Here is a 25,261-nt window from a genome sequence, read left to right as displayed (position 1 = left end):
TAAGCCAGGAGTAGGTGGCCAGTTCCTTTCCCCCTCTATTGCATACATCGCTGAATAGATACTAATCAGATGTGTATGGACAGTAATTGTTCTTCCTCTGACACATCGTCAATTGAGATGTATTAGTACTAGGCCTACCTGATAGATGCACATATCAGACAGAATCTCAATCAGAGGTACTGGTGGATTCCAAATCAACTATAGAAGCATTAAACAATTACAACAAGAAGACAGAAATTATGGAAGAAATAAGAAGCATGTATAAGATATTAACATCACAAGAAAAAACAGTGATAATACAAGGATCCCATCTCATGTCGGACTGTATCGAAACGGACAAGCAAATCTTTTGGCAGAAAAAAAAAGGCACCACAATAATACAAAAACCACCACGAAAATGACAATAGAAAAGAGACTGAGGGAATTAAAACAAAATACTCATATATCAAGAAGACAATAGAAGAAGAAGAAGAAGACTGAGGTGAATGGGAAGACTTACAGTAACATTGAAAACTATACAAAATCAGAATCACGAAAATCATTCACAGTCTTATTCAGATTGGCAACCAGTCATGATTGCCTCAATGAGCATCTCCACAAAATAGAATCATCACAACAAACCAATGCACCATTTGCCACGGTAAAGATATCATGAACAAGGACCACCTATTACACTGCAGACACCTAGATAGAAGAAAGCAGGAAAGAAGAGATCTTCTGGAACTCTACTAGGAAACAAAAGCCAATAGCGTGAGCAATCCCTAACCATTGGTTAACAGTCAACCAATTTTGATGGTGAAATCTTGGCTATTCTTTTAAGCAGACAGAATTTTCTGTATTGAATTAATAAGTTTGAGAAGGCTGCGAGAGTATCAAATTCATATTCTTGTTGTATTGGCTAATGTAACAGCAAAAACCTCAGTATTCTAGAGTGCCGTAAAATTTTAAGACAACTAGTCAAATTAAATGATTGATATATTAGAGGATCCCTGCACCTTGTGGAGTAAGAGGTAATGAGACAGTTGATTGCTGGGCCAAGATAGGTAGTAAAATTATCTATATCTATGTCTTTCCACTATTAAAATGATAAGTTCGAAATATAACAATTTCATAAACAATTATAACTTAATGCTCCTAAAGCAAAATAATGAAAGAAATGAGATATATTATGCAGTATTGGTACATCTAATTTAATATTTGAACTTCCACGAAAATTTGCGGTAACAATATTCAGATTACTCACAGGCTATGATTGCCTCAATAAACATTGCGCAGAATTCGTATTGCAGGATCTTCTACATGCCCTTTCTGTAATCAATGAATATATGGATCACTGTCCAATGTTTACTCAATTTTCCAGTCTTCCTACTAAATGTGCATAATAAGTATCCTCTTCTCTGATATAGTTATTGATCCCCCTCCCCCAAGGTTGTCTGTCCTATCAGTTGTTTTCCTTCAAATTCATTTTTTCACATTCTTCTCTGTGCCACCCATTCTTGTGCATTTGGACGTTTCGTTCAAATTTTTCCCTTCTAGTATCTGTCCTGTCAATCATCTTCCTTCAGATTCATTATCATTTATTTTATTTTACAAATCTAACTCACGTTGAGCTTGCTAAAACACAAACTACACTGTGGTTGCAAATTAATGGACGATGTCAAAAGGCTATATTTTCATCAATATTGAATATAAATACATGATCTTACCACCATTTGAAAGAGGGAAGTTGGAAGTTTTATACTGACCTTAGATGCACTCGATGTGAGCCCCATGTGTAATATGACAGACATCCAGGTGGTGATTCCATTCTTGCCAAATTCTCTCAAGCATGTCTTGTGTGACATTCCTGATTGCTGTGTTAATGCACCTTCTCAATTTGGCCAATGTCGCTGGAAGTGGATGTACGTAAACATTGTCCTTGACGAAACCCCACAGAAAGAAATCACACACTAAAATCCCAGTGAACGGGATGACCATGTTTAGAAGATGCTGTCTGCGTCTGTTGCATAACCAATCCATTGACATGGCAGGTGTTGATTTAAGAAAATTGTCTAATGCCACAACTCTCAGATGAGTTCATTTTCCAGCAAGATGGAGCCCCTCCACATTGACATATGGAGATGTGGAGGTACCTAAATCAACACCTACCATTCGATGGATCAGGAAGAGATAAATAAATTAGCTGAGTCACTAAGAAGAAACTGCCTATTGAAGAATGCACTGGAAGGAATGGTGAACAGGAGAAAAGTTCGTGACAGAAAAAGTATCAGATGCTAGACAACATTAAGATAGATACATGGATTGTATGCTGCGACAAAGAGGAAGGTGGAAAAGGGAATATTGGAGAATGCTACATTTACAGTTAGGAGCTGTCCTTGGGCAGAAAACTATAAATGCATGAAAACCGAATTACTCTGTATAATTCTTATTTCTTTTCTGTAGGGAAGTTTTGTGTAATTTTATTTGAACCGTAATGCATAAACATTTAAAATTCTGTCTATATAAAATGTAAAGAAATCAGATTCTCATCTCCTATTCTAATAGACTTTTTTGATGTAGCTGTATCAACTCAATGTTAGTGGTAACAAAATTATATTTGGTAAGCATAATCTGTTCATTCACCATGGTATTATTTGATGTTTCCTTCAAAATTAAGTAAGTGAGGAAAAACCTAACCAGGTAATCTGCCCAAGCGAGTTTCGAACCTGAAATCTCAGAAAAGAAGTATCTAGTTACCCCCAATGAAATCATTCCAGTGGCTTCCCCTTGTACAAACTACAGTGTTTTAAGTGGTATATTAATATATCATCTATTTAGTGTTCATTTACTAAGAATTAAATAGATATAGTGGCATATATTTTTCGTAACAAATAATATGTGAGCACTCTAGTATCAGAACTGATCATCTATATTTTTAGAGAAAATGAATTCAGTGTAGTGTCTGTCTTGTTAGAAGTATGTGTCAAATGATTGGAAGCATAACTTATCATTCTGTGTATTGTGGGTCCCTATCACCACAACATGGCGTGTCCTGAGGTTGCGGATAGAGGAGACGGCCTCCAGATATGGAGGGTAGCTGCGAATATATTGAATAAGCAGTCGTGGACAGCCGATAAGGGGTGGTCCTCCAGCTTGGGGGTTGGGCGAAGGGCTAACAATCCATCATTGTAAAAAACAGCTTGTTACGAAACCTCAAAATAAGCCTCGGAATTCTCTGACATGACCATAGCAAAGAAATAAGGTTATGAGATGTGGTACTTGGAATGTTACAAGTCTATATAGAATAGAAGAGCTAACATTAGTAGCAAAAGAACTAGCTAGATATAGAATAAACTTTTTGCGAGTACAGGAGGTTAGGGCGTATCACAAATAGGGGATTACTTGTTGCATTATGGGAAAGGAAACAGTAATCAACAATTAGGAACAGGATTCTTCGTTCATAAAAGAATAAAATCAGCAGTAAAAAAGGTCGAATTTATTAGTGACAGGTTATCATATTTAGTACTTAAGCATACATAGATGATGCGATATCATAGTTATAAATGCTCACACCCCCTACAAAAGAGAAAGATGACCATATAAAGGATAGCTTCTATGAGGAATTGGAACACACTTTTGATCAGTTATCTAGATATCACATAAAAATTTGTTGGGGGGATTTCAATGCTAAAGTAGGATGGGAGGATATTTTTAAACCAACTATTGGAAAAGAGAGTCTACATGTAATTACTAATGATAATGGTGTTAGGTTAGTTTACTTTGCCACATCAGAAAATTTAATTGTCAAAAGTACAACATTTCCCCATAGGGATATACATAAATATTCTTAGACTTCTCCAGATGGATTGACACATAACTAAATAGATACATCTTGATAGTTAAATGAAGACATAAGTGGCGGCTCCTGCATATTTTTTAAGAGGAGGAAAGAAGTCAACAGTACAAAATGACACTTTCTTGAAATAAAAATGCTATAAATTAGCCTACATGCATACATGTAAGACCAGGTAGTTTTGAGATTGGTATTCCCTTTTGCATAGCAATAATCTGTTCTTGTAAACTGAGTTTCCTAAATTGTCCAAAATATAATATTTTCACTTCCATTCATTGTTGAATAATTGCACAAATTAACAATTACAGGGAAATTCACAACCTCGCAGCATTTTCGCACACACTACAGGATCACATGTGTTGGAAGAGACTACCTACTAACACACAACATTGTTGTTTTCATTTATTGCTTGTAATTGATTAAGTTCATGCTGCTGTAATACCTATAATTGTGATGTGGCGGGAAATGCATATTCTCTCCTACAAGGACACTTCGGATGGAAGAGTGGAAGATGGTTCTTTAGTGGGTGATAATGGTGATGATAATAGTGATTATGAAGATGATGATAATGATGACCACAATAATGGTGAGGAAGAAAGGAGAAGGGAGATCTCCCAATAGTATTGTTGTTAGTTTTAATTTTGAACTTGATTTCAAGAAATCTTAATTTATTTACTCATTTTGCAAATAAAATGTATTTTTTATAATCTTACTTACAAATGGATTTTAAAAAACCTGTAGGTTCATTGCCACCCTTACATAATCCCACCATCAGTTCCTGAGCAAGATTAATCCAGCCCCTAGTATCATATTCCACCTCCCTCAATTCCATTTTAATATTCTTTAATCTACGTCTCGGCCTCCTCAAGTCTCCCAACTAACACTTTATACACATTTATGGATTCACCCACATGTGTTACATGTTCTGCACATCTCAGACTTCTGGATTTAATGTTCCTAATTATGTTAGGTGATGAACATAATGCATGCAGTTTTGCATTGTGTAACTTTCTCCATTCTCCTGTAACTTCAGCCACAAATATTTTCCTAAGCACCTTATCCTCGAACACCCTTAATCTCTGTTCCTCTCTCAAAGTGAGACTCCAAGTTTCACAACCATACAGAACAACCGGTAATATAACTATTTTATAAATTTTTTGAAAGCAGACTGGTTGAAAAACCTCAACCCATATTTATTTTGCATTTAATTTTCTCTCGGGTGTCATTTATATTTACTACTGTTGCTCCAAGGTATTTGAATTTTTCCACCTTTTCAAAGGATAAATTTCCAATTTTTATATTTTCATTTTGTATTATGTTCTGGTCACGAGACCACATCACATTACTTGCTTCAAGTAAAATTCCCGTTTTTTTTCCTAGTAGTTTGTGGGTTTTCTCCTAACATATTCACGTCATCCGCATAAACAAGCAGCTGATGTCTTCTTCTTCTCTTCTTTCTTGGCGCTACAGCTCATTGTGAACCTTGGCCTCTTCCACGATTTTCCGCCAGTTGTCTCGATCCTGCGAAATTGCTTTCCAATTCCTATATCCCATCTTACATATGTCTTCCTCAACTCCATCCAGCCATCTTATTCTTGGTCGTCCACGGCTTCTTTGACCCCCAGGATTTCCATTTAATATCCTTTTAGGAATTTCTACGTCATTCATCCGTGCCACGTGCCCAGCCCACCTTAATCTTGCTGCTTTTACTATTCTTCTAATAGGCGGATCTTTATAGATGGAATACAACTCATTATTATATCGCCTTCTCCATCTTCCTCTCTCGAATACTGGGCCAATTATTTTACGGAGTATCTTCCTCTCAAAGGCATCCAAATTTCCAGCGTCCTTTTTTGTTAGGGACCATGTCTCAGCAGCATATGCTAGTACAGGTCTTATAAGTGTTTTGTAGATAGTTATCAAGCAGCTGATGTAACCCATTCAATTCCAAACCCTTTCTGTTTTCTTGGACTTTCCTAATGGCATATTCTAGAGCAAAGTTGAAAAGTAAAGGTGGTAGTGCATTTGCTTAACTGAGCTCTCAGTGAATTGGAAAAGCGTCAGACAGTAACTTACCTTTACAAACTGTACTTTTCACTCAGACACATTTTAATTAATCGAAATAGTTTCTTGGGAATACCAAATTCATTAAGAATATTATGTAAAACTTCTCCCTTGACAGAGCCCTATGCCTTTTTGAAATCTGTGAACAACTATGTACCAGGGGCGATTTCTCAGGGCATGCTATGCTTGCTGCACAAGTCCAATATTTTCGTAGAATGTGTATTTCTCAAAATGGGATTACGTACATTAAAATTTATTTTGATTTTTGGAATATTGTATAGGCATAATACCATCCGCAGGTTGCACACCGTAAGTATCGCAACGCTTGCTCGTTTCTCGGAGCTACAGGAAAGACGTAGAAATAGCGAGAATATGATGCGCGCGCAAGTGCCTTCCTCCTTAGTCTGTCCTAGGCGCACATGCTTCTGTTATGTGTTGTTTGAAGCTCTGGTCCGAGAGCTACACCAACGACACAGAGCAGTATTGACAGCGGGAATGTGCTGTGATTTGCGAGTGCAATGTAATTGTATGAGCAGAATGCATGTATTATTAATTCTTAAACATTAATTTGAAGTATTTCAATGAGTTCGGAATTGTGTTTATTGAAACCTTATTATCAAATCAATTTTCCCTAAGGACTATTCAAGAGAAGACAGACATAGGGAATATGTGCGCTTGTTCAGTGCAGCTCAATACAACAATATGCATTGGTTGGCAGGGTCGAAAAAACTAAATAAACTGTTTTGTTGGTCATGTTTGTTATATTATATCGAACTTCTGCATCTGATAAGCGAATATGATCCATGACTCATAATGATTTCATAATTATAAAATAAATTATTTATGTGAGTCTGATTATTTTCATTAATTATGAATTATTATATCCTCCCATCTTCCCCTATGAATAAAAGAGCAAGCCTAACTTTCGTGACTAGCATTCGCCCCTGCTATGTACACATATTTTTCTCCAATATCTGTTAAATACAAAGAATCTGATCAATATTGGATCTATTACTCATAAAACCACATTGATGATTCCTAATAATTTCATCTATATATGGAGTTAATGTTTTCGAAAGAATATTGGATAAAATTTTGTACGATGTCAATAAAAGTGATATTATTCGAAAGTTACTACAGCTAGTCTTTTCTCCCTTCTTGTTCTGGTACAATTTCCTCTTCCCAAATAGCAAGTACAAGCTTATAAATTTCTCTAGATTATGCATTTCCACCCTCTTGTATTAATTCTGCTGGAACTTGATTAATGCCTGGAGACTTCTACTTTTCAGCTTTCCTATCGCAATTTCAACTTCAGAAAGTGTGGGTTCCGGTATAAATGGCTCAGCAGTTTGTATTTGAATATCATCCCAATCATTTCTATTTGGCCTATGTACATTTAGTAGTTGCCCAAAATAGTTTTTCCATCTGTTCAGGATGGAATGAGAGTCTGCAAGCAAATTACCATTCTCATTCTTGATTGTGTTTACCATTGCCTGATATTCTTTCGTAAATTCCTTTATGCTCTTATATAAATCCGTAATTTTTTTTTAAATACTTCTATATTTCCTTTAAGTATACATTAAATGATTATCAAGCTCTGAGTGAAGAGATATGCTAAGAATGATTGTGATGGTGGCATCAATATGTTCTCTCTCTGGTGACTCTACAGACACAACCAACTGCAGATACTGCAGTGAGTATGAAACTTTACCACATGTGCTTGGGAGTTGTCTACAGGGAGAAATACTCAGAATAAAATGTCACAACACCATACATTATGTAATTTTCTGTTGAATGGCCCTCTCCCTACCCATGTACAACATGCATTTCTCGAGTTATGAGCATTCACAGTTCGACTTTGTCCAACTTGGTGACAACGATGTTTCTATATTACACATTTTTGTTACATCCAATTCCGAAATATCACCTCTGAGGTATGGTCAGATAGACGTAATTCTGTGTCAGAATTTGTAACATGGCATTTTATTTGAAACAGGTATTACATTTTCAAAATCAAAAATTTTTTAATTACTGGATACGTGTTGAATGATGTTTGTCTGGAAGACCTCAGATTCTTTTCTACAGTTTATTCCAGGCCATAGGAGTTCTCCAGGAGTGCCCTCCCACTACAATGGGTTTGAAGAAAGATAACTGTGTGTATGGACTATCTTCAGTCGAAGTCATTTATGTATGGTGTAACGATGGAATACATGTGAATTTACAAGCAGAAAGGGTTCTGTAAAGTGATCACAGACATTTTACTGACACAGCTTTAGATTTTAGATAAATTAGTACTTTTATTAGTTATGTAAAATGTGTAATGAAAAGTGTACAATTTTAAGTTAGTTGTCTTACTACTTACCTCGTCCCACATTTTATTACAGCTTTTCTGTTTCAGAATATGGATGAAGATAACTGTGGAAAAGCTGATGCTTCAGATACACAAGTTGTTTCTCTTGCCACAGAAAATGCCCTTGGTAACACAGGACTTGTATTTTCTGATGGTACCAACATGTATGCACCTACAGGTAATGTCATGACTAACAGGTAATGTCAAATGACTAATACAATTTCGGTGTAACTTGTTAAGTCATTAATTAACATAATCTGTATTCTGATCTTGACTGTATCTAGGGATTTTCCGGTCATGATGTAAATGTTAACATCAAATATATATATATATATATATATATATATATATATATATATATATTCCTTTGTGGTAGTAGAAATTCATGGAATATGGCAACTGAACTGCACTGTCGAAGTTATATTTGTGTATCTATTGTAGAGATCTAGTTATACGCTCAATTTGAGGAGAGGTTGATATTATTTACATTTCCTTAAAAGTAGAATAGTCTTTCTATAAGTGTCAGTTCTTTCACACATTCTCTTTGCTTCAGATGGATTGGATGACGGTCCCACTGCTTATGTAACACTTCCTCTTCACTTTCTACAAGAAGGTTCAATTTTGGAGTCAGGATCAGCTGTTCATAATTTAATTCTTAAAAATCTAGCAACCAGTACACTGTATCTGGATGCTAGTCAGGTAATTAATTTAATACAGTTTATTTTTAGTCTTATTTATTTCTACAGTGCTTGTCTTTAGACCTGATCCTGCTCAGCTTGATGTGCAGTAGTCTTGATGAGTCCATTGTTAGAATACATTCACTTTGAAATGATATTCAGTGTGGTCAGATCTCTGTATGGTATAGGGCGTCCTGCTGCACAGTAAGTTGGGTGAGAACAATCACATGCTACTCTTCCCTCCACTAACTTGCCCTCTCCTTATGCGCTGAACTGGTATCAGGCCTAAATAATCACCCTGTATATCTTTTATGAATACTTTTCCTAAACTATTGCGTTATTACTCAAATATATTTTATAATAGCTATAATTATAACATCAGAGTCCACAGATAGGGAAGACTATCATAGATTTTACAATACTATTAAGCTGCGGTTTGTTTACGGTGATCATCACTGGGCGCACATCGCTGGCAATTGTCGCCTGGAGTTGCTAGCAGTTAAAATGAATGCACATGGTTTCTTTACAGCGATGATCATCAACATAGATCATTAGATGCGACGCAGATCGCTGGAGGTTGCTTCTGAAGCAAATTCAGGACACACATTGCCACATAGCCTACATGTTCAATAATCGATATTTAGAGAAGGCCATGTAGAAATATTGAATCGAGTTATGGCAGCAAAACAAATGAGAATTGACAGCAATGTACACTGATAAGGAAACCACTTCCTGATGATCATCTCCAGCGTTTATAATCGCTGGCGATGTGCGTCCGGCAATGATCGCCGTAAACAAACCATAGCTCTAGTCAATTCTCGCAATGAACATACGGGTTGAATTACTTCCATTATCCCTTCAGTGCTCGCGCCATAATTTGTGACACCAGCACGCCCGCAGATTACATTTGTAATCCATCTCTTTTTTTAAATAATCAATTCTTTTGCACGTATGAATATGTAATTTTACAATATATATAATACTGGGTGAACAGTATAGAGCAGAACAGGTTTCACAGCCGGCCGGCTATGTGCGCGGAGGTGGGGAACTCAAGGCTGCACGAGGCCGTGAAACCTGTTCTGCTCTACACTGTTCACCCAGTATAATGGTAACAATACTGATTCTCTTATACTGTTTGTGATATAACAGTGTAACTCTGTTTGAAATTGAATATTTAAATCATTAATGTCAATATAATATGAGTGGTATTATGATGCAAAGAATGTAATTAAAAACTCTATTGTTATTATTATATAGACTTAATTGTTAGTTATTAATGTTATTATAAGCTACTCTCTAGGGTTATGATCTCCTACTCCTAAAATTTAAGTCACTATTGGGTTCAAATACATGTCTGTTTCATATGAAAAGTCATTGTTCTGTAAGATGTCCACGTAATAACTTATATTGCAGGATAAAATAACCACTGCAACAATAGAAAATGACGTGTAAAAATGTCTTATGAACGGCTTATAGGAGTAAATCAAATTAGAAATAAAGAAATCGACAATATGCTCTTGTATTCTCTCTTGTTAAAAACACTGGTGTTAGAACGCGCACAGATTACATTTGTAATCTACTCTAAAAACATATATATTGCTACAAAGAAAAAAGTCATAATTACATCTAAACATTCCAGACATCAGGACTAAACTGTAACAGGAAGGTACTGAAAATTTCACGCTATCAGCATTGAAAGCAGAGATGTGATAACGTGATAAACAGCAGTGAATTACAACTGTATGCCACACTAGTCCTGGAGGGTTATATCTAACAAAGGTGTTCAAGCAAATGAAAAAAATGGTCTAATTTTTCATATATTTAAGGATAAAAAAATTGACAGTCATCTTTATATTATAGTGACATATATATATATATATATATATATATATATATATATATATATATATATATATATATATATATACAGTGAGAATCTTCAAAAACTACCAGTTCACAAGTCAGCAGCTTAGCTTCTTACCCTCTTATATCTGCCAGCATCTCCTTCCGTGAACTCACAAAGCCACAACACTTCACCAGTGTAATTACAAGCTTTCTCGAAGTGTGGTCAGATCAGTTGTAAGTCATGCTTTATTCGGAGCAGTGCAATAGTGTTTTGTGTCATGCAATGGTTGGATATTTACTGCGTCATTGTATATACATTCTGAAGACGTAATAAAGTGCAAGAAATTGTGCAGTAGAACAAGGCAAAAATTTAGATGTAAATTTTCTAACAGTCCAAAGTAAAAGTAAAGTGAAGTGTATGCAACTAGTCCTCATATTATAAGTGAAATAAAATAAAACAGGTTCATTAGTGCAGAAGAACTAACACATGTGAATGATAGTTTCTTGAGTTGATGGAGATTGAATGTCACACAAATTGGGCAACAGTTGCAGTACCTTCTATGAGAAGTTTTATTATTTATTTTGTATTTTGGTATAGTTGCGTCATATTAATTATCATTGATTTGTGATTTCTAGTTGACTAACGTTTTCATCCTTCTACATATTATAGAGCATCATCAAGTCATTTGCAATTTACAGATTACTTGAACAATATAAATTATGTTATGTAGAATATGCAATATAAAATTAATAATACAAAAATAAAAAGTTATAATTATAATACATATGTCAAATATTGTTTGGTTTACATAAAATACGTTATTGGCTATTTTGGTCCTAGATAATTTTCCAACGTTGATGTTAACTTCAAAATCCAAATTGGATCACAGCATTTTAATTGGATCAATGTATCATATTGTATCTGTAAAATAATAATAATAGAGTATAAGAAAATAATTTGAGTATGTTTGAGTTTTAATAAGGATGGGTGTTGAATGACACTAGAACTGCGACCATTTTCAATCTATTGTTCTAATCCTATTTTATACCACATTTCTAGAGAAGTCCTGATTGCTCTATGAGGTTCAGTATCTTCAGACCAGGAATGCTGTGCTAATCCTGAGAAATAGGGAAAGGAATTTTTAGAATCTTAAGCATGAGACCAGCTAAGGCTACACACAGAAGATGGGTGATGCTGATTCCTCTTTTGTTACATAAGGGTTTAGATACGACCCCTAATAAATGGAGGGAGATGTTTGTTTAAATGGCGTTGTCCTGTCAGCATTCCAGTCATTGCTCTGAGTTGAGTCCTATTTAAATTTAATAGTTCCCTTGTTCTGCTCTTAAATGTGCCTTTAATGAAGAGCATAAAGTGTTTGAATTTTAAAATTGACTTCCAATATTTTATGTTTCTGAGTTGCCTGGTCCAAGAATGCTTGTCAGATATTTCTTTGAGAAATACCCAGTACAGGCTCAGGTCCCAGCACTATTTTTGTTAATTTGTCAGCATCTTAATTGGCTGCAATTCCTCGAAGTCCTGGCACCCACATGAGATAGAAAGAAAATAATTTTGTTATTGACTTTAAATTCTTATAAACTTAAAGCGTGCATATCCAGATATATTTATTGATTTTTAAACACTGTACTTACACATCAGTTAGTCCAGCATATTATGATGTTTTCACTGTGTAGTCCTGGCTCCAACTGTGTTACATGAATGACACGGTCAAATAACATATTCACCATTAGTGCACTAGTGTTGGATCTGGGAACTATATTTGACTTAATGATTTTATATAATGGTTTATTTGCATTTGCTATTTCTTCATTTATTAAATTACTCCCTTGTTATATTTAGCGCTGTAAAATTCTTTAGCTGTATTAAGTGTATTATTGTTATTAAGTTTCTACATTTTTTTATATATCATCAATGTTTTTGAGGTCATTATTGTCGATTAAATGTTCTGTGACAAGGGTGAGTACCAGCTAATTAATAAATTTAGAATATGAATTATATGACTTTCTTGTGTTAAATTCTATCGTACCTGGTTTACATGTTTCGACCTAGTTGTGTAATCAAGATGTATAATAAATTTATTTACTTAATACGTAGTATGACTTAATTTTAAAGAGGGGAGTGTAGGAGAATACTGGTGAAGTGTTGTGGGTGCTATGAATTCACAGGAGGATATGCTGGAGGATGTGATGGGGTCATGTCAGTAAGTGACTGACTAGCAAACCAATAGTTTCAAAAGATTCTCATTGTGTAAATATATAAAACACAGAAATGTGAAAGGTCAACAGGACCGAATATGTTGAGAGAAATATACACCATAATATATGAAGAGTCCACTGCAAGAATGATGGATGTCATTTGGAATACATTTTGCAGGGGAAGCAATTGAAAGTTTGAAATGGTTAGCTCTCAAAGCTTAACTGTGATTTTCCGATCATTACTGGACAATGGCTATCAGTGTTAATGCCATATAACTCTCTATGGACATTCTATATGTCTTAAGCTATGCATTGACAGTCTTGGTTCATTTTCGACAAGAAAGTGACATCCATCATTCTTGCAGTGGACTCTTCATATATGTATAAAATTTCTGTAAATAATTTTTCCTATTTCTATATTAATGTAGCTTATTTGATTTATAATTCTAGTAGTGGAATAATGAAAAATATTTTAATGCTTTGTCATAATATAATTTTTTTTGCAGCTGGCACTTCTCTCAGGGGGTTCTAGTCAAGTAGTATTTAGCACAGATAGTCTGTCAGAAGATGAAAATGGGAAGATTGTGCTTGATGTAGGGAATGCAGATAAGACTTCAAATAAAAACTCAGTTGTCCCAGGACTAGGGCTTGATATTTCAGCCATTGACTTATCAAATCTTGGTGCTGTTGGTAGCGGAGATATTCTCTCTGATCCAACGTATGATGGAGAAGTTATCAAATCTGGGTGCCTCACATTCAGCTTGGCTACAACTATTCCACCTCCGCCTCCACCTCCCCCACCACCTCCTCCTCCACCCCCTCCTCCTCCACCTCCTCCTCCTGTTTCTGCTCCTCCTTTATCTAAGAAACAACATTCTTCGAGGAGAGGTCCTGGACATCCAAGGAAAGATGATACGGATGTGGATCCACCTATTGGGAAGGTAGGCTATATTACCAAGTTTAAAAATTACCTATGAGATACAACAACAATTACTTTCCTTTTAATGGAGTGTTACGTTTTGTTGGCTTCTTATAATTTTTCCGCCCTTTTGAAATGGTTCATTATATGCCAAATTGCTGAAGTCTTCATGAATATTTTTGTTTCATTCAATATATTTCCAGTGAATGATACGACATTTGTACTCTCATTCTGAAGTTTTCATTAATATTTTTGTTTCATTCGAAGCATTTCCAGTGAATAATACGACATTGTACTCTCATTCTTTATCACACAAATTACAAAATGCCCATCAGCAGATTTCCTGACATTCAGGTATTATTACTTTATGTTGCAGGGACCATTTTTATGTGACATATGTGGTAAGGAGTTTACAAAATCATCACAATGCAAGAGACATATGAAGTGCCATTCAGATGATAAGCCATTCCTATGTAACTTGTGTTCATTGTCTTTTAATGTGGAGGTGAGGAATGTTAATTATATAGAAAGTGCATGTGTATATGCTCAAGTTTTCTTTAAAGCACCATATAAGTGCAACCATCAATCTTACTGCCCTGCTTCAGTTTTTTCCCCTTCCCTTGACTTCTTTTCTTCCCCTTTCCCTTCTCTTCCCTCCCTCCCACCCTCCCTTCCTCGCAACCTCTTCACCGTTCTCTTATATGCTCATGTGTTTCTCAATTTTGCATTTAACTATTCGAAAATATGAATGTGGTGGGTGGTTAAAACAGAGTAATACTTACATGGTCTGTAATTTAAACAAATGTAAATTTTTCTTTAAATAAATTTTACTCATCAAATGTTACTTCAAGGTTCACTATTACCGCTTTTCTTAAAGATGAACGTCTTTTGTCATGATTATAATTTTTACAATCGAATGATCAGCTTTGTGTCTTAACCTCATAATGAATAAGATATCGTATTTTATATTCAGATCTGTGATATATTCCTGATTATTTGTAAGTATTATTAGTTTTAGATATAAGAAAAATAGGTTATAAAAACTTAATTACAGGCTGAAGCAAACATTTAGAGTCACTTTATTATGTCTGATAATTTATGTTAGGTGAATAGATGTTCCCATTTACTGTAACAGCAATGAATCAACCATTTACACAAATAATTGCAACAATTAATCTCCATCTTCAAAGTCACCATATTGGATATAACTTTGAAATTTGAAATTGGAAAAGGGGTCGTGTGATCACTCTAAACTGTGTAAAATTTTGTGTGCTCAACATGTTGTCCATTTTCGATAATGCACGGACATTGACATTTTTCCCCCCACTCAAAAAGAACAAGCTGAAAGCATCTCAGGAGTGACATTAGCACATGCTAATGCGGTAACAATTTTATGCAAAATTTAATGTGCAATATTTTTTTTCTACAAGAATTGAGATATTTTAAAACCGATTTTGCTGTTTGTTTTATTTCAAAATTTTACACAATTTATAGTGGTCACACAGCCACCTTTTCATTTGAAATTTAAAAGCTGTATCCAATGTGGCGACTTTCGATGGTGAAGTGTTATAATTATTTGTGCGAATGGTTGATTTATTGGTGTTATAATAAATGGATACATGTATATTCACCTAACATATAATATACATATATAGTTTCAAACATAGGCACCGACGTTGGAGGGGCAAGGCACTTTCTGCCCCCACAACTTATAGAGCCAGGAATGTCGCGTGTCCCCTCAATAAAATTAATAGGGGGTCTCGTTCCCCCTCCCCAGATACTTCGAAGAGAGATTCCTTGTGTTAAAAAAAAATTAATTTGTTTAAAAGATGAACTAGGACATAAGCCAAAAATAATTATTTCAAATCCATAGCTGCCATGTTAGCAACACAGTTCACAATTCCCCCTCTCCTTCTTTCCTCGTGCATTTGAGATAGGTCAAGGACATGATGCAATGGAGACTCCATTTCTTTGTGACGCACATGTTTTCACTTAGGTTCACATTTTTAACTATTGCTATTGAACAGTAATGATCAGATAATAATACGAAATTAACAGTTCTAATGAACATTGTATCCGACTGTATTTTTGCCTAATATCAGTTAAACAATTATTATTAATGTTGAACATTTTTTCATAAAGAATTAAATTTGTTTCGAAATTTTAAAATAACCATTATCAACATGCAGTTTCAGTGATCATTTTTTGTGATGATCATCGTAACTGGAGTGAGCTCTAAGTGACCAATGATTATGATGTAACTATTATTGATAATGGATAATTTTTAATAAAGAAAACTGTACAGAATAAAACTGCAATAAATGGAAATAGAATTATAAATTTGGTTGCAGTAGTGGCAGTAAAACTAATAGCTCATGTTCATCATAGCTGCAAGGATCAACTCAGGATGAGCTAAACAGTGAAATGGAAATGGTAGTGCATAAGGACTGTAGTTTTCAACCATTTGGGTTAAACAATTTCTATGGGTACTGGTACTATATGAAAAATCGGACGATATTATTTTCTGAAAAATGCATAATGACAATTTTTAGAAACAGCAATTAAAGTTTTCTCGGACTTTTAATTGGTTTAGTTCACAACACTTTATCAGTTGCTACGGTTATCTAGCATCTGAGTGAAATGGAGGTGATAATGCCAGTGAAATGAGTTCAGGTCCAGCTCCAAAAGTTACTTAGCATTTGCTCTTAATGGGTTGAGGGAAAACCTCTGAAAAACTTCAGCCAGGTAACTTGTCCCAACCAGGATTTGAACCGGGGCCTGCTCATTTCACAGATATGCTACAGCGTTACTCCACAGTGGTGGACTCTCAGACTTTTGTGTGGTGGAGTCTTGCCTCCCCCCTCCCCCATCCCAAAAAAATTTCAAAGAAGTTGGCGCCTATGCTATCAGACAAATAATAAGGTGGTTCCAGACTTTTGATTCATCCTGGGGTGAAGAAAGGAGTTTTCAAAGTTTCACATTGATTTACCACATTATTATTATTATTATTATTATTATTATTATTATTATTATTATTATTATTATTATTATTATTATTATTATTATTCACCATGCATGAATATTAGAACCTTGTGTGGTAGTTTGTTTTGGGAAAGAAAAATGTCATGTGTGAAAGGTTTTACTGGTCTAAAACTTGTAGAGGTAATCTGTAGTTTTTATAATATGTTGCATTCAGTTTCACTTATATTTATTATCAATTTTCATTTAGAGATATGGTGTGATCTGTAATTCTGCAGACAATAGTTATTTCTCTTACAATCTGTTATCATTGCCTAAAAAGTATATTATAACATTAACATCAAATTGGCTTATTGGACTCTGTTAAATGTTTATTGTGCAATAAAGAAGATGCCATGGACATGGAACATCTAAGAATCTATGAACCTCTGGAAAATTTTGTGGACCTTACATCTAAATATTGGGAAGCAAGAAGGAGAATGACTTCACTGTTAAATATTGAGCATTAGACGTGCACACACATACACACACGTACATTTTTTTTTTTTCAGGCGAATTTGATTCTGCATAAGGCAACACATAATGTAGATGATCCTCGTTGTCCTGAATGCAACAAGAAGTTCTCTCGAATTGCAAGTCTGAAAGCGCATGTGATGCTTCATGAAAAAGAGGAAAGTTTATTCTGCTCTGAGTGTGGAGATGAATTCAGTACATTGGTATGTTTTTTCTCTAGTCAGATCGAATTAATCACAATGTATGGTTATTATTGAAATGATATCCTAAAATACAAAAAAAGGAGTTTCATGCTTTTAAGAAGTTCTCATGTTACTGAGAAATATTTTAATGAGAGACCAAGTTGCAAAATAATTAATATTTTAATGTTACTTAAATATGTGTATGTCATGTCATCAGGTTCAAGAATCAGTATTTACTAGCCTTAAAAATATGTGTATAAAATATTAATTTATTTGAATAACATGTTACAATTTAAAATGAATTATAATTTTTAATAAAATAAATAGCTCAAATCATTTATGCATGTTTTAGTAAGATATTATTAAAGTATTATTAAAATCCTATAGTTTGGTGGCTCAGAGAATATTTTATTATTTTTTCCAAGTAAAGCTACCTATTCCCTTTACACACCTTGAAGGTGCTTGGGGAGCATGGAGGTAGAACTCTATGTTTAGCACTAGAATAAGGTGGTGTGGTCGGCACCATGCTCCAACCATTTTTTCCTTCAGGAAGACATTGTACTTTGTTTGATTTTAAATGGTCCTCATTTAAAAAAAGATTAGGAAACAGTGCTCTCAAGGAGGTATATATAAATAATGCATTTCCTTTCCTTTGTGCACTTTAAGATTTCTAAATTATCCTATATTTACCATTGTTGTTGCTTCCACAATTTGACCATTTTTCATGCACTAAGTCTTATATAAACATGTGCATGTGGTACCGGTATTACAATTGCAGCTCCAACTCGAGGATCATAAAAAGGAACATCAAAATGAATGGGTGAAGCCTGCAAATCCACAGTGTCGACAGTGTAAATGGCAATTCTCCCGAGCTTCTGCTTTGCGTGAACATATGAAGGAACATTATAAGGTGAATAAGGAAACTATTAGTTGCTGATAAAATTTGCATCCATGAATACTTCCATCTTTGAAGTGTAATGACTGTATGGATTTCTTTGTGCAAGTAACTATGCAATTATGATGGTGTCTTATTTGTTTAAAACACAATTAATATCCACCTATGTTGCTATTTAAGTGAAAATTTATGTAGTTGCGGTGTTACTAGCGATAGAATGTAGGATTACTGTATTTCGGTTCATTAAAATTAGGTCATTTTGTCTATTAAAATGAGGTCCTCATGCTTAAGATGTATACATATTTTCTCATTCGGATGATTTTCAGTAAATAAAGTGCAAGAATGTCCACAAAATTTACATTAAATATGAATACTTTTGGTAACTTAATAAAACTTACTAAGTGAATGAAGTAATGAAATAAATGTCTCTTTCCTCTCTAATCAATTTCGCCTACAGTAATTCAAAACCTTTGTAAAGCTGATCATAATCTCTGTTTAACTTCATTTCTGTGCTCATGAATCTTACAAAGTTGTGAAGTATTTTATCTCTCTTATTAATATTAATTTTATTAAAAAACAAACTACAATACTTCAAATAAGTTTCGGGAAAACTAGTGAGTTCTGAAAACTCGTGCTGATTGATTCTGTCGATATTAAAATGAGGATGTATTGGGGAAAATTGAGGATGTATTATAGAGAGAATGGAAGCAATACTCGTAATACTTGATAGCCATTACTCAGAAATAATGTTTTTTGTCATATCAGTTTTTAAATTCCATTTGAGAACTATGTTTATTTTATTTAAAATATGTCGTCTTATGTCTTAGAGGTAAAATATTGTAAAATAATATAATTACTATAATTTTGTGTTCATACTTTTATGTAAATGGAGGAAAATGTTTGTTATATTTACTTAATACAATTTATTAATGTTATTCATTTTATTTTATTTTTAATTTCTTTATTTTTGCTTCATTTTTTGTTTTTTGCTTTGTTTATTTATTAACTTATTTACTTATTTCCTTGTTTTCTTTGTGGCTTGTTTATTTATTGCATTAATCGTTTGGTTATTTTTAATATCACTACTTTGTTTTCTAAAGTGAACTCACTGTATTCCGTGTAAAATTCTATAATTATGACACATTCTTGGATATATTTTATAAATTAGACCATGGAGAGACGAATAAAAAGATCGTAATTAGCTAAAAGGTATCCAAATATGATATATAAATGAAACTGTATGAACACATAATTTAGCCCTTATTTTTAATTGCCATGTATCTTAATTGTCTGATACAGGTAAAAGCTTCGCTATCTCACAAGAGTCATAAACGTAATATAGACCGAAGCACTTTCATTCATAAATGTGATATTTGCCATAAGTGCTTCCAGAAGCCAAGCCAACTGATTCGACATAAAAGAATACATACGGGGGAAAGACCCTACAAGGTATGTGTAAGTCTGACCTTCAGCATATTATTTTAATTATTTTTATTAATTACTGTATAAAAGAGATATTTACTTCTTTTAATTATATCATAGCAGGACAGATTGTTTAATTAAATATAATTACCGTCAAACCGTCTAGAGTCGACTACTTTTTTTCATATTTTTAACGCTACTTCACAGACAATGCGATCTACAATTCCCTGAAAATGTTATGTTATAGCACACAACTCAAGGATTGTTTTCTGTTATTTTCATTTTATGAACTTCCACGGTCACTGAGGAAAACAAATTTTAAACGCCGGTCGACTCAACCCTGTACATGGTGTTAAGTCGACCACCATATTAAAAATACATGTAAATGAAAGTTTGCTGTCATTCCGGTCGATATCGACCTCCTTTTGGATGCTTTTATTATTATTTACTTTTCTATTTTTTATTTTTATTTTATTTGGGATAGAAAAATGCGAACTTTAATACAGTTAATTTAATGTGCATACATTAAATAGGTTAAGGCTCATAAATTTAATTGGAAATATTTAATTAATTAGCAGAATAAAATTACGTCAAACGACACACATTATCACATTATTAATGTACTAATTAATAAAATAACCCTGAAAAATACAGAAAATACAGTTTCCGTCTCCTAATTAATATCATAACCCTGAAAATCAACACCAAATTTTACGAATTCCTTTTCCTCCATAGGAACAGGAGCACTTAGTTTCCTTTCTACCTGAACATAGTCAATAAGACTCACATCCTCCACCTCAGGATATTTGAACTGGAATCCATCACAATTTCTAACAAAACAAAGTTCAAGTCCTTCTCCTGGAACTAGTTCCTCAATGCAACCGACATAAAATTTAATTGTCTTTTTAGTTGGGAACTTCACTAAAAGCTGATCCCCTGATTTAGGGTCATCGAAATTGTCATTATCATTGTTATCTTCCTCTTCAACCCACTCATCTGACGAATCCTTAGTGGAATGTCGTCCGTCTCCATCACTATCACTGGACTCCTGGTATCCTCTCTGTTTTCTTTTCTTGGTGGTTTTCTTGGCTTCTCTTTTTCTGGTCTCCTCAGTTAAGACAGGATGAGAGATTTCTTCATTTGACTGAGATGTTCCGCCTTCAGTAGGCCTACTGATACTCGCACTACTTTTTCCTGGGTCAATTTCAATTTTCCTTTTCCTTTTCTTGGCAGCTAATTATTTTTCATATCTCATGCCCTGGAGCACTTTGATGACCGCTTCTCCCACCAGTGCCGGTGTGGACTGATATTCTGGAGACTCTGTCATACCTGATTGTGGTAGTTTATTAAGGACTCTTTGTGGCTGGAATGGATTAATTCCACAGGCCTCCATGGTCGACTTTGTACTGGAATGCAACTTCAACTTGTGACATCTCTCAATAATATGGAAAAATATTTTTTGTTGTAATATGTTGTTAAGCTTAAAATTCAGATTACAGAAATACAGTTATTTTGTCTTGCATTACAGTTAAACAAGTCTAAATTGTTAAAAGTTAGACAGAGTATTTTTTTGTTACTATTTTTGTTATTGGCAACAATGAATTTTACATAATCAAGGAGGCAAAATACGTTTGGCACTACCTTGCGAGATTGAAAGGGGAAGTGTTATCAGTCAGCTGGAAGCAAGCAGTGGCGGCTAGTAGGCAATTCTATTGGAATAAACACGTGAAATTAGAAAGTCTACGCAGTGGTCGAATCTAGACCCCCAGGTCGACTCTAGACGGTTCCACGGTATTTATAGTTTTCAGCTTTATTCATCTTCAAGATATTCATAATTTTATATGAAATCCATATTACCTGTAATTTTGTACTGTTTTGTTTTTAATTTTACAAAATCTTTAAAATGAAAGTAAATTTGTTTAGAATTTGAAACGTATCATATATTAATTATAACTGTACTTAGGACATATTGTGAAGTCATATGTATATCTTGTACTGACTGTGTACTCTTCTTCTTCTTCTTCTTCTTCTGCTTCTCGTTCTGGTTTTTCACCTTCCATCTGCTCTTTTTATGATTCCTAATTTTAATAGTTCTCTTTCTTCTGCTATTTCTACACTTATATCTTTCCTTTTCCTCCTATTCCTTTACTCTCCCTTTCCATTTTTAAAAGCTTATTATACTAATATTATAGTGATGTACCGAAGTACATATGATATTTCCATGCAGGAATTCTGTGTTATCATATGATGAAGGATCGGTGGAGCGGAGAAAAATTCTCTCCAGCACTGGGATTCGAACCCGGGTTATCCACTAAACCACACTGGATTCCAATTCAATGCCGGATTGAATCCTCTCAGTTTTAAGCTCCACCTCTTAGTTTTCCCTTTAGTGGCCAACCCTCATGCACTGTGTCACAGATGTGTGACCACACAATGTCCAACACACTAATGTGCAGAGGTGCACTCATTACGAGTGACTAAGTGGCCAGGACCCAACGGAATGAACACATATTTAATCACTAAGTGATTATATATGCTTATCATATTATAGCAATGTACCAAAGTACATGTGATATTTCCATGCAGGAATTCTGCTTTATCATATGATGAAGGATCGTTGGAACGGAGAAAAGAAACTGAGAGGATTCAATCCGGCATCACAATTGGAATCCAGTGTGGCTTAGTGGCTAGAGCGTCAGCACGTAGTGTTGAAAACCTGGGTTCGAATCCCGGTGCTGGAGAAAATTTTTCTCTGCTCCACCAATCCTTTATCATATGATAACGCAGAATTCCTGCATGGAAATATCATATGTACTTCGGTACATCGCTATAATATGATAAGCATATATAATCACTTAGTGATTAAGATGGCGCTCATTCCGTCGGATCCCGGCCACTTAGTCACTTGTAATGAGTGCACTTCTGCACATTAATGTGTTGGACATTGTGCCACTGTCACATATCTGTGACACAGGGCATGAGGGTTGGCCACTAAAGGGAAAACTGAGAGGATTCAATCCGGCATCAGAGTTGAAATCCCATGTGGCTTAGTGGATAAAGCATCAGCACGTAGCACTGAAAACCCAGGTTCCACTGATCCTTCATCTTATTATACTAATGCTGACTTCGTCTATTTTGTATGTATATTATCTTTGTTTTCAGTGCCACATATGCGCAAGAGCTTTTAATCAGAAAGGCTCTTTACAAATTCATATGTCAAAACATAATGGCATAAAACCATTTCGCTGTGATTTTTGTGCAGCTTCTTTCAGCCAAAAAGGTAAGACATTGTTTCTTTTTAAAGACAAAATCCAGCAAGTACCATACATACTTGGAATCCAACAAGATTTAATTTTCAGTATTGTGGTTAGAAAATGCAGATTGATTCTGAGTAATAGCTGTAATCAGCAGAGTTTAAAAGTTAGTGCCTGATAGAATAACTGCAATGATGCTATAGAGACATTGTATGGGACTCGCGTCAAGGTTGATCTTAGGAAGAGGGGGATGATAGGTACGTCACAACAAATTGGAATAGAGGTATAGAAAGGTACAGACTATAATTATGGTCATACTACGCTTACGCTTATGATGACTGCTCCATGTCCTCGTCTTCCATATTTGTTTTAGGTGTGTTACAGTGCACAACAGTATACATGTGCAGTGCCTCAAAGGTAAATCTCCGTCTGTTGTGACCTACACATTGTATTATGAAAACATACGTTTTACATCACACAATGTGATAGGAGCAAATCAAAAATACATAAAATCATTATTGTCCAAATTATACACTCCAGCTCTTTCGACTGTCCATTTACCTACTAACACTTCGTTTATTTTACATAATATTGAATATCCAGTATTTTTACACAGAACAGCATTAAACTTTTCTTTACACATTCAGTGACCGGTGACATTGGTGCTTGATTCAATCCTTCAGCCATCTTATCAACTACTTTTAGAGCTTCAGTCAGATCTACACCTGAGGTTCATAAACATTGCAGTGCCTTGGACACGTCCTCAAAATTCTGCAATCCAATTGTTTTTTTCACATACTATTTCAAATATAGAGATTTTACATTTCTGACCCAAGCACTGTAAGTCTCATTCAAGATGTTAATTACATTAAGAATGGTATTGTAATATCTAGTATAGTAAAGACCTGCGTCAAGCCAAGTTTCCCCCATCGAGTTACAATGGGCCATGAGGGTAGAGGAACACTTGGTGCTATGTCCTTAAAAGTATTAATTCATGATGGAACCTTTAAGAATATTTTCTTACAATTTGATATACCTAAATCTATCTACATGACTTAGAGATGCGCGTATTTCTTCAACCACCCTTTGGCATCCATGTGTATAATTGAATTATTGTGTTTTGACTGCTTTTATCATAAATGTTGCAACATTCGCCACGAAGAGAAGTACATTTTCATGCTTATATGCTTTACACCAGTCGACTACAAAAGAGCCATGGTGTTTAGAAACACATCGACAATAATAAAGTGAATTACTTCATCTAACATATCACTTGTCAATAGAAAGTTCTCCACTGGTTTGTCAGGCAAGAAAATTCCGACAACACATTGGTCACAAAACTGCCAGCAGAATCCTGAGATTTATCTACTAAAAGCCAGATCTTGTTGCTCCCTACATACTGTCTGATGTTATTGTAACAGTTTTTTCATATCACTTGTCTAAATAATGTCGCAATATTGTTACGGAAGGTAATTGTTTTTTTATATATGTTTCCATGAATGCTTTAAATTTGGAATTATTCACTTTTAATGGGATATTTGCAGCAATTATCATTTCATAAAGATCTAAATAAAAGTCACATTGCTTGTTAGTAAGTAAGTACATTAGACATTAGAGGTTGATAGCATGTCTATTCTTGGCCAAGATCAGAAGATGGAAAGTGTGTAATTTGGTTTTAAAATTATTATTCTTTATAAATTGTATTCTGTCCCAACATAATGTTATATTACACAATTTACTTATGATGTGTTCTCCCTTTTGTGTAAAATAATCACTGCCAAATGTTTCAATATACGTATATGTTATTTCTGACATTTTAAACACAAATTACACACAGTTACAGATGCACAATTCTTTTAAAAGGACATAAGCTAAACATGTCAGGTAGTTACCTTCAAAAGCAGCTTCCTGGATATATATGTATATATATATATATATATATATATATATATATATATATATATTTTACATTTTTCAATCTAAGAAATCAATATCCCCCAAATATGGTAAAGATAAATGCAATACAGTAACATTTTTATCACACATTTTAAACATCGTTTTCCATGGAAATGTTTATTTTTTATGTCACTCGAAAAATACAGCCAGTATAATTAT

The 25,261-nt window shown here is 34.4% G+C and overlaps 1 protein-coding gene across 5 annotated transcripts in view; it reads left to right on the top strand.

The window, feature by feature from the left end:
* The window catches only part of LOC138710693 (zinc finger protein 236-like), a 108,428-nt gene that overhangs the window by 19,860 nt on the left and 63,307 nt on the right, over positions 1–25,261 (top strand). For all 5 annotated transcript variants that reach the window (XM_069841759.1, XM_069841756.1, XM_069841757.1 and 2 more), the window contains exons 2-9: positions 8,295–8,424; positions 8,800–8,945; positions 13,489–13,923; positions 14,278–14,406; positions 17,432–17,596; positions 18,354–18,485; positions 19,770–19,919; positions 23,055–23,172. In XM_069841759.1, coding sequence (XP_069697860.1) covers positions 8,298–8,424; positions 8,800–8,945; positions 13,489–13,923; positions 14,278–14,406; positions 17,432–17,596; positions 18,354–18,485; positions 19,770–19,919; positions 23,055–23,172 — 1,402 coding nt within the window. In that variant the 5' untranslated portion in view covers positions 8,295–8,297. The remainder of the gene's footprint in view (positions 1–8,294; positions 8,425–8,799; positions 8,946–13,488; positions 13,924–14,277; positions 14,407–17,431; positions 17,597–18,353; positions 18,486–19,769; positions 19,920–23,054; positions 23,173–25,261) is intronic.

Source organism: Periplaneta americana, chromosome 12 (assembly GCF_040183065.1).
Source record: "Periplaneta americana isolate PAMFEO1 chromosome 12, P.americana_PAMFEO1_priV1, whole genome shotgun sequence".
Lineage (NCBI taxonomy): Eukaryota > Metazoa > Arthropoda > Insecta > Blattodea > Blattidae > Periplaneta > Periplaneta americana.
The sequence above is the reverse complement of the archived record's forward strand: the minus strand, read 5'-3'. Positions and strand labels throughout refer to the sequence as shown.